At 47.9% G+C, this 12,909-nt stretch overlaps 1 protein-coding gene, 1 long non-coding RNA gene and 1 other non-coding gene across 4 annotated transcripts in view; 1 reads left to right on the forward strand and 2 right to left on the reverse strand.

The window, feature by feature from the left end:
* LOC128577710 (uncharacterized) overlaps positions 1-12,909 on the forward strand; it is a 30,503-nt gene that overhangs the window by 16,625 nt on the left and 969 nt on the right. The window contains exon 2 of the long non-coding RNA XR_008377617.1: positions 12,530-12,804. This is a non-coding gene — a long non-coding RNA (uncharacterized LOC128577710). The remainder of the gene's footprint in view (positions 1-12,529; positions 12,805-12,909) is intronic.
* ATCAY (ATCAY kinesin light chain interacting caytaxin) overlaps positions 550-12,909 on the reverse strand; it is a 56,861-nt gene continuing 44,501 nt past the window's right edge. The window contains exons 11-13 of one of the 2 annotated variants that reach the window (XM_053579934.1): positions 12,258-12,329; positions 10,924-10,956; positions 550-7,742 (exon numbers count right to left, since the gene is read on the reverse strand). In XM_053579934.1, coding sequence (XP_053435909.1) covers positions 7,733-7,742; positions 10,924-10,956; positions 12,258-12,329 — 115 coding nt within the window. In that variant the 3' untranslated portion in view covers positions 550-7,732. The remainder of the gene's footprint in view (positions 7,743-10,923; positions 10,957-12,257; positions 12,330-12,909) is intronic. The other variant, XM_053579944.1, reaches the window with a different exon arrangement.
* LOC128580351 (small nucleolar RNA U13) lies at positions 5,682-5,785 on the reverse strand. Its single transcript, XR_008378645.1, has one exon. It is a non-coding gene; the product is annotated as a small nucleolar RNA U13 (small nucleolar RNA).

The following is a 12,909-nucleotide window of genomic DNA, read 5'->3' on the forward strand; positions in this document are numbered from 1 at the left end:
CCTCTTGGCCAGAGAGCTCAGATCACCAGCTCTACATTTGCCCTCCCTAAAAATATCACACTGTGTATCCTCAGCCTGACCCCAACATTAAGACTCATTCTGATGGTGCCAAGGAAATAGAGCTCACCCCTGCCAGAAGCAGCAACAGCTGCCCACCTACTGAAGCCCTGGATGGGCTAAGACGCTTTGGGGAACTTCCTTTCCCAGGGATATTGAGGCCAAGGTGGGCTTAAGATCCATGGTGGTGAATCACAAGATAATTTTGCCCTGATGACCAGGGCTCCTGGCCAGAAAATCTCAGCATGACACAAGGGGCCCTTCCTGGTGTGTCTATGGCATGGCCAGGAATCACTCATCTCAGCCCATAGTAGCCTGGGGCGGGGGCCCCATTGTTGATTCCCTGTTCCTTTTTTCTTTTTCTTTTTTTTTTTTTTTTTTGGTTTTTGGCCGGGGCTGGGTTTGAACCCGCCACCTCCGGCATATGGGACCGGCACCCTACTCCTTGAGCCACAGGCGCCGCCCTTCCTTTTTTCTTTTTAAGAGACAAGAGTCTCACTTTGTCATCCTTGGTAGAGTGCTGTGGCGTCACAGCTCACAGCAACCTCCAGCTCCTGGGCTTAGGTGATTCTCTTATCTTAGCCTCCCTAGTACCTGGGACTACAGGCACCTGACACAACACCTGGCTATTTTTTTTTTTTTGTTTGTTTGCAGTTTTGCTGGGGCTGGGTTTGAACCCACCACCCTCCGTATATGGGGCTGGCATCCTGCCCATTGAGCCACAGGAGCCGTCCTATTGATTCCCTGTTTCTGTCGGCAAAGGGAAAAAATTATTCTGATGCTTATCAAAATGGTAAGGTAGACTTTGCTCAGGGTGCTGTGAACTAAAATAAAATATTAAGCCCCCCACCAGCTGGCTGAATAGACTTCCTCAGAGCCAATGGTACCCCAGAAAGAAACCTTAAAACTGAGTTGCCCAGTCATGAGAAGGGTGGTCAGACACACTGAGTTATGCCCCCTCTCTTTTGGAGTTATTCTTGTAACATTAAGATACTAGATCACTAATAGGGCATAACATGCAAGACAAAGGTTAAAAACACCTGCAGAGTCTGGGCGTGGTGGCTCGCATCTGTAGCTCAGAAGTTCCAAACCAGCCAGAGCAAGAGTAAGACCTCCTCTCTGCTAAAAAACAGAAAAATTAGCTAGGCATTGTGGCGGGAGCCTGTAGTCCCAGCGACTCCGGAAACTCAAGAGGATTGCTTGAGCCCAAGAGTTTGAGGTTGCTGTGATCTGTGATGATGCCATGGCACTCTACCCAGGGCAACACGGTGAGACTCTGTCTCAAAAAAAAAAACCAACCAGAGGTTGGGCACTGTGGCTTACACCTATAATCCTAGCATTCTGGGAGGCCAAGGTAGGTGGATTGCCTAAACTCACAAGTTCAAGACCAGCCTGAGCTAGAGCAATACCTCATCTCTAAAAACAGCTGGGTGTTGTGGCAGGTGCCTATAGTCCCAGCTACTTGAGAGGCTGAGGCAAAAGAATCACTTGAGCTCAAGAGTTTGAGGTTGTTGTGAGTTGTGACACCGCGCCATGGCCCCCTTGTAGCAATTGGGACAAAGTGCGACTCTGTCTCAAAAAAACAAAACAAAACAAACAAAAAAAACCCCCGACCAGGCAGGGCGCAGAGGCTCACATCTGTAATCCTAATACTCTGGGAGGCCGAGGAAGGTGGATTGTCTTAGCTCAGGAGTTTGAGACCCGCCTGAGTGAGAGAGACCTCATTTCTAAAAATAGTCGGCTTGGCGCCATTGCTCAGTGGTTAGGGGGCCGGCGCCCTACCCATTGAGCCACAGGCACTGCCCAACAGGCAGAATTCTTGCTGCGACTGGGCTCTTGGAGGGCATGCAAGGACGGGGATTACTCAGGTAAAGAAGACTCTTGCTACAGTTTGGTCAAGGACTGCTTTTAATCACTGTACCCATCAAAGGCTGGGGGACGCAGCCTACCATGGAAAACGAAAATCTCAGGACCACGCCCTGACTCCTCATGCAAAAGGGAAGATCAAACCTGGAGGCTAAGTCATGCAGCCCCCATTCCAAATAAATATCTGTTATGAACATTATGAACATTATGCATTAGCCTCCATGCATAGAAAGGTAAAAGGCCTCAGGCATCCACAAGGGATGCCCCCACAGATCATTCATAAAGAAATTCTTCCCTGACCTCTCACACATAATGACATGCAAATTGTAACTTTAGATCTGCTGGCTAAGTCTAGCTCAGAAAACTGAAGTCTGTTGGATTCCACACTAATGACTTTGGTTACAAGTTTATTTTCTCAGGTGCAAAACAGAAGACAAGATCAGTCATTTCTCCCTCCACCTACCCAGGGACATCCAAAAATTGATTCTTCACCATGCATGGTGGCTCACTCCTATAATCCCAGCACTTGGGAGGCTGAGGCAGGTGGATTACCTGAGCTGAAGAGTTCGAGACCAACCTGAGCAAGAGTGAGACCCCATCCCTAAAAAATAGCTGGGCACTGTGGCAGACGCCTGTAGTCCTGAGAGGCTGAGGCAAGAGAATTGCTTAAACCCAAGAGTTTGAGGTTGCTGTGAGCTAAAATGCCACGGCAATCTACTGAGGGCGACCAACTGAGACTCTGTCTCAAAAAAAAATTTTTTTTTGATTCTTCCTTCACTCCTTTGTTCTCTTCTAACATTTGCCTTATCTTATGTGAAATGTAGATTTCCTGGGCATTAACCAAAGTCTCACAGAATGTAACCATTCGCCTCAGTGCTTACCCCACCCTCCTTTTTCTTTTTTCTTTTTTTTTTATATATATATATTTTTTTATTAAATCATAACTGTATACATTGATATGATCATGGGGCATCATACACTCGCTTCATAGACCATTTGACACATTTTTATCACAATGGTTAACATAGCCTTTCCGGCGTTATCTCAGTTACTGTGCCAAAACATTTACATTCTACATTTACCAAGTTTCGCAAATACCCCTGTAAGATGCACCACAGGTGTGATCCCACCGATCCCCCTCCCTCTACCCACCCCCCCCTCCTTTTTCTTAATGTAAACTCTCTCCCTTTAAATACTAAGTTTCCAAATCCCTCTTCAGAGAGCAAAGCTCAGCTCAGTGCCTGTAGCTCAGTGAGTAGGGTGTCAGCTACATACACCGAGGCTGGCAGGTTCGAGCCTGGCCCAGGCCTGCTAAACAACAATGACAACTACAACAAAAACATAGCCGGGCATTGTGGCGGGCGCCTGTAGTCTCGGCTGCTTGGGAGGCTGAGGCAAGAGAATCACTTACACCCAAGAGTTTGAGGTTGCTGTGAGCTGTGATACCGTAACACTCTACGGAGGATGATGTAGTGAGACTCTGTCTCAAAAACAAAAACAAAAAACAGACAGCAAAGATCATAGATGCTTCTGTGGTTTGTGTTGTTCCCTGGGCACATCTTCAAACTCTAGCTTTATAAATCTCCAGTGATTGAGATCTTTGCCTCAGTCACTTGTTTTGGGTTGTGACGGCCATGATGGGCTTGCCCAAGTTCAAACAGCTGCTGACCCATGGAGCTGAGACCTACGCCCAGAAGTGTGTGAGAGCCCCCAAATGAAATGTATTGGTGTCAAAAGCTCCTGTCACTTCTAAAAAGAACAGAGGAGGCTCGGCGCCCGCAGCAGAGTGGTAACATTTCCAGCCACATATACCGAGGGTGGTGGGTTCAAACTCAGCCCGGACCAGTTAAACAACAATGACAACTGCAACAAAAAATAGCCAGGCGTTGTGGCACGTGCCTGTAGTCCCACCTACGTGGGAGGCTGAGGCAAGAGAATCGCTTAAGCCCAAGAGTTTGCGGTTGCTGTGAGCTGTGACACCACAGTACTCTACCAAGGGCGACATAGTGAGACTCCATCTCAAAAAACAAACAAAAAGGCTCAGCGCCTGTGGCTCAAGCGGCTAAGGCTCCAGCCACATACACCTGAGCTGGTGGGTTCGAATCCAGCCCACGTCCGCCAAACAATAACGGCTGCAACCAAAAAAAAGCCGGGCATTGTGGGCACCTGTAGTCCCAGCTACTTGGGAGGTTGAGGCAGGAGACTTGCTTGAGCCCAGGAGTTGGAGGTTGCTGTGAGCTGTGATGTTACAGCACTCTACTCAGGGTGACAGCTTGAGGCTCTGTCTCAAAAAAAAAAAAAAGAAGAAGAAACAAACAAAAAAGAACAGAGGAATCTTCTGGTTAAATTGATTGCAGTCATTAATAATATTTACCCTATTATACATGACAACTGAGAAGAATTTAAAACATTCATTAACTTTAAAAATAACGATCTTACGCACAGACCTCCTTTTCAGTGACAGTTTATTTATTTCACATAAAAATCCCCCAGAGCTCATGGAGATGATGTCTTCACATCACAATAGTAATCAAAGTGATTGTTTCTCCTTTTGAAAAACCACAAAACTCGCCACGGGAGGAGGGCTGGGTGTGAGAGCTATGACTTTGAGGGGAGGTTTTTTTTTTTTTTTGGCCTTCTCTTAATCATTTATTCATCAAATTACAGCATACAATAAATGTTAAATGCATGAGTCCTGAAAACAAAATTTGTGGATGTGACCTAGTTTTTTTTTTTTTTTTTTGTAGAGACAGAGTCTCACTGTACTGTCCTCGGGTAGAGTGCCATGATGTCACATGGCTTACAGCAACCTCTAGCTCTTGGGCTTATGCGATTCTCTTGCCTCAGCCTCCCGAGCAGCTGGGACTACAGGCGCCCGCCACAACGCCCGGCTATTTTTTTGTTGCAGTTTGGCCGGGGCTGGGTTTGAACCCACCACCCTCGGCATATGGGGCCAGCGCCCTACTCACTGAGCCACAGGTGCCGCCCCATATGACCTAGATTTTAAATAATAAATATTTAATTTTAATTAAGATACTTCTTTGGGGGAAGTATCATGTGTCACCAGAGAGAAATCGAACATTTCTTTAGGACAAGGGTTCAGGGTCTGTTGAATTTTGTCCAAAACTGTTTCCCCTACCCCCCCAGATATAAATATGTCATAACTGATCTGTGGATGGTGCAGAAGTGGACCACCTGGGGATGGTGGCTCTATTTGAACAGAGCTGTCCAAACTGATGACAGGTGGACACCAGCCCAGAGGCACAGGCTTGTAGCCTTTCGGGGTGAGGGGCTCCTTCTGCTCTGGAGGGTCTGTCTGCTGAGTTGAGGTCCTGCTTGCCATAGTCTGTTGCTGCGCTGGTGATCTGAAGGGGCAGTGGGTCGGCCATGGCATCACAAGTGGTCCCCATGGGGCTTTCTTGTGGGGCCAGACTTCAGCGAACAGGTGCTTTGAGGGTGGGGTAGGGTCTTATTTGTCACATTGCTACCACTATAGGCACAATAATTAATTGTCCAGTTGGGTAGAATGAGTCTGTTCCCACCTCTGGCTCTTCTACTTGGCTTGGAGAAGGCCCTTGTCTTCAAGGAAGATCAAAGTTCAGGAGTTATTGTCATTATTGTGGGAGAAAGATTCATGCTGGAACAATATCCCTTTGGTCATGGGAGACAAATCATGGTGGTGGCCAGGCCCGGTTGGCATCTGCCAGAGGCTCTGTTATCAGATTGGTCTGATGGCATCTGTCATTTTTTTTTCTTAACATCAGATGGGTAATGTGCTGATGTCTTGACAAGGTTTGTGGGAGGCACGTCTCACGCATGTGAATAAAAACCCAATCATCACGCTTATGAACTACAAAAGGATGAGCATCTGTCATCTTGTGTTGGCTGAGGCAGAGATGCCATTCATTGGGGTAGGAGTTTGGGGCCTTCTGGATCATATGTCGACCTCAGGTGGGCATGGCCAACCACCAGGGCCTGGATCTTGGGCAGCCAGACAGATTCACAGAGCACCTTTTGTAAAAGCAGGTGCCATGGGCAGGGCCCCAGGGTGGCCAGGTCTTCTGGAGAGCGACAAGAGATCACCATCCATCCACTAACCACTGCTCTGACCCTAGGACACCATCCCTGCCTTTGTCCTTTATTTGACATTTGGGAAACATAAATTAAAAAAAAACACACCAGACCTCCAAATGTCCCAGCCTCACTAGAAGGATGATGGGACTCAGAGATGTCCCTGGCATAGCCAGTACCTCCACAGTGGGGCTTGCAGGCCCAAGACCCCTCAAAAACCCTGGCTTGCTGTAGGTGGGCACTGCTGGCTTTTGCAGTGGGATGTCCAGGTCCCTGTCCTATACAGCAAATTGTTCCTCATCCCTGCCCCTCAGCATTAAATGCCACCAGCTTCCTTCCAGTCATTGGGATAATCCAAAACATACCTCCTTGCTGTTCCTGGTGGGGAAGCTCTCAACATTTCCACTGAGGCCAAGAACCTCAGTAAATTGTGATGCTGGTCAACTGAACTTCAAAAGCATTTGCTAAGAAGACAACTGAAAAGCCAGGGAAAGGGGCCTGGAGAGTGTGCCTGGTCCAGTTTTGCTCAGTTTCATAGACATGGAGACAACCCAGGATTAGAGGGGACCTCCCATACCACTTTTCTGCAAACATTGTCAGCCTTTTCTTAAATGCGTCCAGAGATGGAGAGCTCACTGCTTTAGATGCCACCTGACCAGGTGATGGTGTTTGGACCATGTTAGAAAAGTCTGTCTTTCATCCAGGAGTAAATCTTCCTTCTGAGTGAGGACCCGCTGCTCCCGGCTTGGAGTGCAGGTGGCTACAGCCAGTCCCCCACTGCAATTTTCCCAGGTGATGTTCAAAACATTTGAACGTCTAATACCCTGTATCTTTCTGCTTCTGGGCCCTTCCACTTTGGAGCCAGCCTCTTTGGGTGGGGGAGTGGTGAGGTGGACACAGTTCATTCACTTGGTTGGAGGTACTGGTTTGGATTGCCCTGTAGTGTGTGGCATCTGAGTTAAAGGGGCTAGAGAATATTCTAAATTGGTGGAGTGTCATTCTGCAATGGTAGGACAAGAATGACTAGCAGCAGGTCTGACTTGTGCTGGGGCCTCTGATGTTTCCAGAGAAGGTAGGTGTTATTAGAGGCAAAGGGGGAAGGTCCAGTGAAAAACCATGGGTGTGAATTTTAGACAGAAGGTTGTAGGCTGGGAAGTGGCCCTGGACATGGCCCTGCAGCGAGGAGGAAAGAAGGAGCCGAGCTTCTAGCCCAGGGCTGTGTTCTGGAAGGAAAGGCACACGAACAAATGCAAACCCAGCTAGAGTGCCGGGGATGGGGGTGTGTCTGTGGCTCCAACCTAGGATAGTTTACAGATGACAACCAGGAGGAGGGTCTTGAAATTTGTGCCTGGTGCTGGCCAGGGGCCAGCTGGGACAGCACGTGGTGTGTGTGAGGGCGCTGCAGGGCTGGAGCAGGAACAGAGGCCGCTGGGGGCCACGTGGTCCATACCCTGCAGTTCTCACTTTCCAGGCCTATGAGCTCGTGAGTGTGGAGGGGTAGAGAACCCAGACCCGGCCCTCGTCTGGAATGCATGAATACTGCATAGTTTTTTTTTTTTTTTTAAGTTTTCAAGCAGCTAAAAAGAACATTGAGTTTCAGAGAAGAGTGGAGGAAACTGGCACCCTCAGAAGACTGAGACTTAAGATGAGGAGGGATGAGATCCAGGGCCGGAGGGAGTCTTACAAAGGGTTCCTGACATCTGGAATCTTCTTTTGTGTCCTCTATACTTGTATCACTTCAGGACATGCTAGAGAGAAACATAGGCCCACTTGTTATTATTATTAAAAGTGGAAAATGTTCTTCCACATATGTGGCATTCAAAAGAATGATCTAACCTGGTTTGGGGGAGCTCTAACAGCAAGAATGTACTTGGTCTTTAGGGCCTGCCACCTGCCACCCACTTTCCAAGTGAGGCTCTGAAGGGGGCCTCCTTCCTGGTGCCCCAGCAAAACAGACCCTTGGGACTTGTGCTCTCAATCAGACCGAAGGAGGCTTCAACCCATCTGTCCATCTATCCACCTATTCATCAATCCACCCCTCATCCATCCACCCATCCATTCACCCACCTACCCATCCGTCTGTCCATCCATCCATCAATCCACCCATCCATTCACCCACCTACCCATCCGTCTGTCCTTCCATCTGTCAATCCATCCATCCATTCACCCACCTACCCATCCATCTGTCCATCCATCCGTCAATCCACCATCCATTCACCCACCTACCCATCCGTCTGTCCTTCCATCTGTCAATCCATCCATCCATTCACCCACCTACCCATCCATCTGTCCATCCATCCGTCAATCCACCATCCATTCACCCACCTACCCATCCGTCTGTCTATCCATCCATCAATCATTCATCCATCCACCCACCCACCTACCTACTCATCCATCATTCATCCACCCATATTTCTATCCATCTTTCCATGCATAAATTCACCTACCCATCTTTCCATCCACCCATCCATTCATCCATCACTTCCTATAATTCCTTCTTTTGTGTTTTTAATTTTTTTAAGCGTGCTTATTTTATCAGCTCCACCCTAAGGATCTCCCGGAGTGGGGTGTAATTCTATGTGTTGTATCTGCTGATTTTCACTCATGGTGGATGATTTCCTTATGTGTTCTGTGTTTGAGGATGTGAACTCATCTCCAGAAGGCTTGAGTTGAGGTGGTCTTTTCAGAAATGCATTGAGAACTTAACTTCTACTCAGTGCCTCTGAGGCAGTACTATTTTTGAAGTTTAAAATAAGACTATTTTTGAAGTGTATTTTTCAGCCTGGGGTTTCCTGGGTCACACAGGTAGTAAGGCATGTGTCCAGCCATCTTACCGATTTGTGTGAGTGTGTAGTTGAAGATAAACCTTGCACATTCCAAAGAAAAGTGTGGCCTTTTCCTGGATTGCTAAGAGTTAATTGCTAAACCCTTAGTGCGGCTGTTCTCAACCTGTGGGTCATGACCCCTTTGGGGGTCGAACGACCCTTTCACAGGGGTCGCCTTTTTCTGCATAAATTGAAAGAATCATATGGTCTTTATTTTTTAGTTTGTTTATATACTGAATTACATTTATAGATTTATGTATATTGAACCAGCCTTGAGACCCTGGGATAAATCCCACTGGGTCATGGTGTATAATTTTTTTGATGTGTTGTTAGATTCTGTTTATTAGGATCTTATTGAGTATTTTTGCATCAATATTAGTGATATTGGTCTATAATTTTCTTGTTGGGTACCATCCTGCATATCAGATATTTACATTACATAACAGTAGCAAAATTAGTTATGAAGTAGCAATGAAAATAATTTTATGGTTGAGGGTCACCACAACACGAGGAACTGTATTAAAGGGTCGTGGCATTGGGAAGGTTGAGAACCACTGGCCTTATCCTGCCTGGTAAGAGTTTCAGTGTCTTTGTTTACTTGTACACCTTGGGTCTTATCAGATAGTCTATGCTAACAATGTGATTTAGAGTGGCAACTTGGGCTGTATAGTGTTAACTTGACCTCTGGAGCGACTGGAGGCTTAAGTAAGATCAGCCATGTGGACAGTAAGCCATGTCTATGTAGTTGACTGTCAATAAAAACCCTGGACACCAAGGCTCAGGTGAGCTTCCCTGGTTGCCAGTGCTTTGTGTGTATTGTTATATATTCTTGCTGGGAGAATTAAGGGCTGTCAGCACAACCCCACTGGGAGAGGACACCTGGAAGTTTCTGCCTGGTCTCTCCTGAACCCTACCATCTACACCTCTTCTGTTTGCTCATTTTCAACTTCATCCTTCCACTGCAATAAACCATAATTGTGAGTACAATAATTTTGCTGAGTTCTAGCAAATTACTGAGCCTGAGGGTGGTCTTGGGAACCCTTGACACAAGGCAGGCTGTGGGCTTTAGGGGACCCTTGCATATCTCTGGGTCTCATTTGCATCCTGGCCTGTATCAAGGTGCCCCCAGGAGATGCGCAGGAGCAGCCCAACTGGTTGTGGTAAGCGCTGCCTCCCTGACTCCTGGCTATAGCGTCCCCTGCCCCACATAAGTCGTGGGGTAATTGTCCTGGGTCTAGGCTCCACTTAGGACATTTAAAAATTTTTTTTTACAGACAGAGTCTTACTTTGTCGCCCTTGGTAGAGTGCTGTAGTGTCACAGCTCACAGCAACCTCCATCTCCTGGGCTTAGGCAATTCTCTTGCCTCAGTCTTCCAAGGAGCTGGGACTATAGGCGCCCACCACAGCGCCTGGCTCTTTTTTGTTGCAGTTTGGCCAGGGCTGGGTTCGGACTCACCACCCTTGGTAGATGGGGCCGGCACCCTACCCACTGAGCTACAGGCACCCTCCCCCCGACATTTTTTTTGAGACAGAATCTCACTTTGCCACCCTTGGTAGAGTGCCGTGGCGTCGTATCTCACAGCAACCTCAAACTCTTCGGCCATAGGGCTTCTCTTGCCTCTGCCTCTCAAGTAGCTGGGACCACAACATCCAGCTATTTTTAGAGACAGGGCCTCGCTCTAGTTCAGGCTGGTCTCGAACCTGTGAGCTCAGGCACTTGCCTCAGCCTCCCAAGGGCTGGGATTACAGGTATGAGCCACCATGCCTGGCCCTCCACTTAGGACATTTTGAAAAAGGCACCAAGGCTCGGCACCCATAGCACAGTGGTTATGGCACTGGCCACATGCACCGAGGCTGGCAGGTTTGAACCCGGCCCAGGCCAGCTAAACAACTGCAACAAGAAAATAGTTGGTTGTTTTGATGGGCGCCTATAGTCCCAGCTACTTGGGAGGCTAAAGCAAGAGAATCGCTTAAGCCCAAGAGTTTGGTTGCTGTGAGGTGTGATGCCACGGCACTCTACCGAGGGCGACACAGTGAAACTCTGTCTCAAAAAATAAATAAATAAAATAAAATGAAAAAGGCACCAAGACTGTATCACACTCACCTTGTTTCCCTGTCTTCTATGGCTGGAGCAGATCTGTGGGAGACAGAGGGGGCCTGGAGTTATTATTTGCCTAGTTTTGGGTGCCTGGGCATTTTCTACCTCTTGGTGGAGGCTGTGAGCCCCATGAGGGCTGACACTGCTTCATCTTTATCTGGTATGAAGCAGGCATCAATGTGCATCTGCTGCATAACAAACAAGCCTGAACGTGCAGTTTTGAGCAAATTGGCCAAGGCTTTTCACTTATACAAAATGCAATCGATACTGTTGCTTAGGGCTGGGTGTTGTGACTGTAATCCTAGTACTCTGGGAGGTGGAGGTGGGTGGATTTCTTGAGTTCAGGAGTTTGAGACGTACATGAGCAAAAGTGAGACCCTATCTCTACTAAAAATAGAAAAACTACCTGGGTGTTGTGGTGAGCACCTGTAGTCCCAGTTACTCAGGAGGCTGAGGCAAAGAGATCGCCTAAGCCCAAGAGTTTGAGGTTGTTGTGAGCTGTGACACCAGGGCACTCTACCCAGGGTGGCAGAGTGAGATCCTGTCTCAAAAAAAAATAAATAAATAAGGTGGCACCTGTGGCTCAAAGGAGTAGGGCGCCAGCCCCATGTGCTGGAGGTGGTGGGTTCAAGCCCAGCCCTGGCCAAAAACTGCAAAAAAAAAAAAAAAATACTGTTGCTTAGGGCATGACCTGGGGAGGCTGAATCTATCTGTTGGGACTTGTACAAAAGTCACCTTTCATCATTATGATAACATTATGATAACATCTGATCAAGGGAGCATAACATCACTGTAACTTTTATTGGACATTTATGCGAGCTCCGCCTTGAACTCAGTGAGACGTTATGAGCATTAATGTGGGTTCCTTTATTCAATCTTCACATGGCCCTGTTGTCATCTCCACTTTACGGGTGACAGCACTGAGGCCCAGAGGGTTATGGATGTGTGTGAAGTCACAGTTAGGACAGAGTAGGGCTGAAATGTTCACGCTGTTCTGAGTCATTCTGGCTTAAGGTGGAGGTCTGGGGAAAACCAGTGACTAGTACACTTGACTTCTCACTCTGTGTAGGGACCCTCCTGCCCCAACACCCAAGTTTTGGCTCCTGTGGGCACTCGCGGAACAGTTTGAGGGCAGCCCCTTCCGGGAAAAGCCCATTGAGGTGGGTCAACCCCTGCAGCTCCCAGGGGGTGGTGAATGAGCTGGACCAGCTCAGTGATGTGCAGACCATGCAATTCTGTGTCCTACCTTGTTCCGAGGCTAAGGCAGCGCCTACTTCTATTTTCTGCTTCTGGGGCCTTGGTACCCCTTGGTCTTGCCCCATAGTCACTTGCACACTTACGTGTTCTCCACTGCTGCTGCCTCTGTCCTCTCTTCGGACTTGGGCAGGATAAACTCTGGCTGAGGCCTCGCGCTGTGTGCACAAAGAATGAGGTGTCAAGGGAGGGACCAGCCAGGCTGGGCTGAGGGGCTCTCAGCTCCCCACTGGGCTCTTTGCTTTACCCTTACTTCTGGGTCCTGTTTTCCATGTCTAGTGAGGTGTCCCTCTCCTATGCTATTTGAGAAAACTTCCAGAATCAGGACTCTGTCTTATTTGCCTCTGTTTCCTTCCAGGCTGGCGTCAGGCATGATACATACTTTTGAACCACAGAAAGCCTCAGTTCACTCATGGACTTGCTATGTGGCCTTGGGTGGTACCTTGCCCTCTCTGAGCCACAGATTCCCAGGCTGAAAGATGCTGATAGGAATCCTCACCCTGCCTGGCTCTCACAGGGGATTCAAAAGTACCCAGGAGATGGTGCAAGAACTCCATAACCGGTCAAGGCCAGAATAGTTCTGAAATTCTGTGTGTGATGCTAATAGCTGTGCTGGCAACGGACACTGGGCGAGTAAGTTAGTGAGGGTGCATTTCTGTGTCTATCAAGAGGGAGTATCAGGCTTCAAAGGAGAACTTGATGTTACCATGATAACAATTCTTCTTTTTTTTTTTTTTG

The sequence above is a fragment of the Nycticebus coucang genome, chromosome 2 (assembly GCF_027406575.1).
Source record: "Nycticebus coucang isolate mNycCou1 chromosome 2, mNycCou1.pri, whole genome shotgun sequence".
Lineage (NCBI taxonomy): Eukaryota > Metazoa > Chordata > Mammalia > Primates > Lorisidae > Nycticebus > Nycticebus coucang.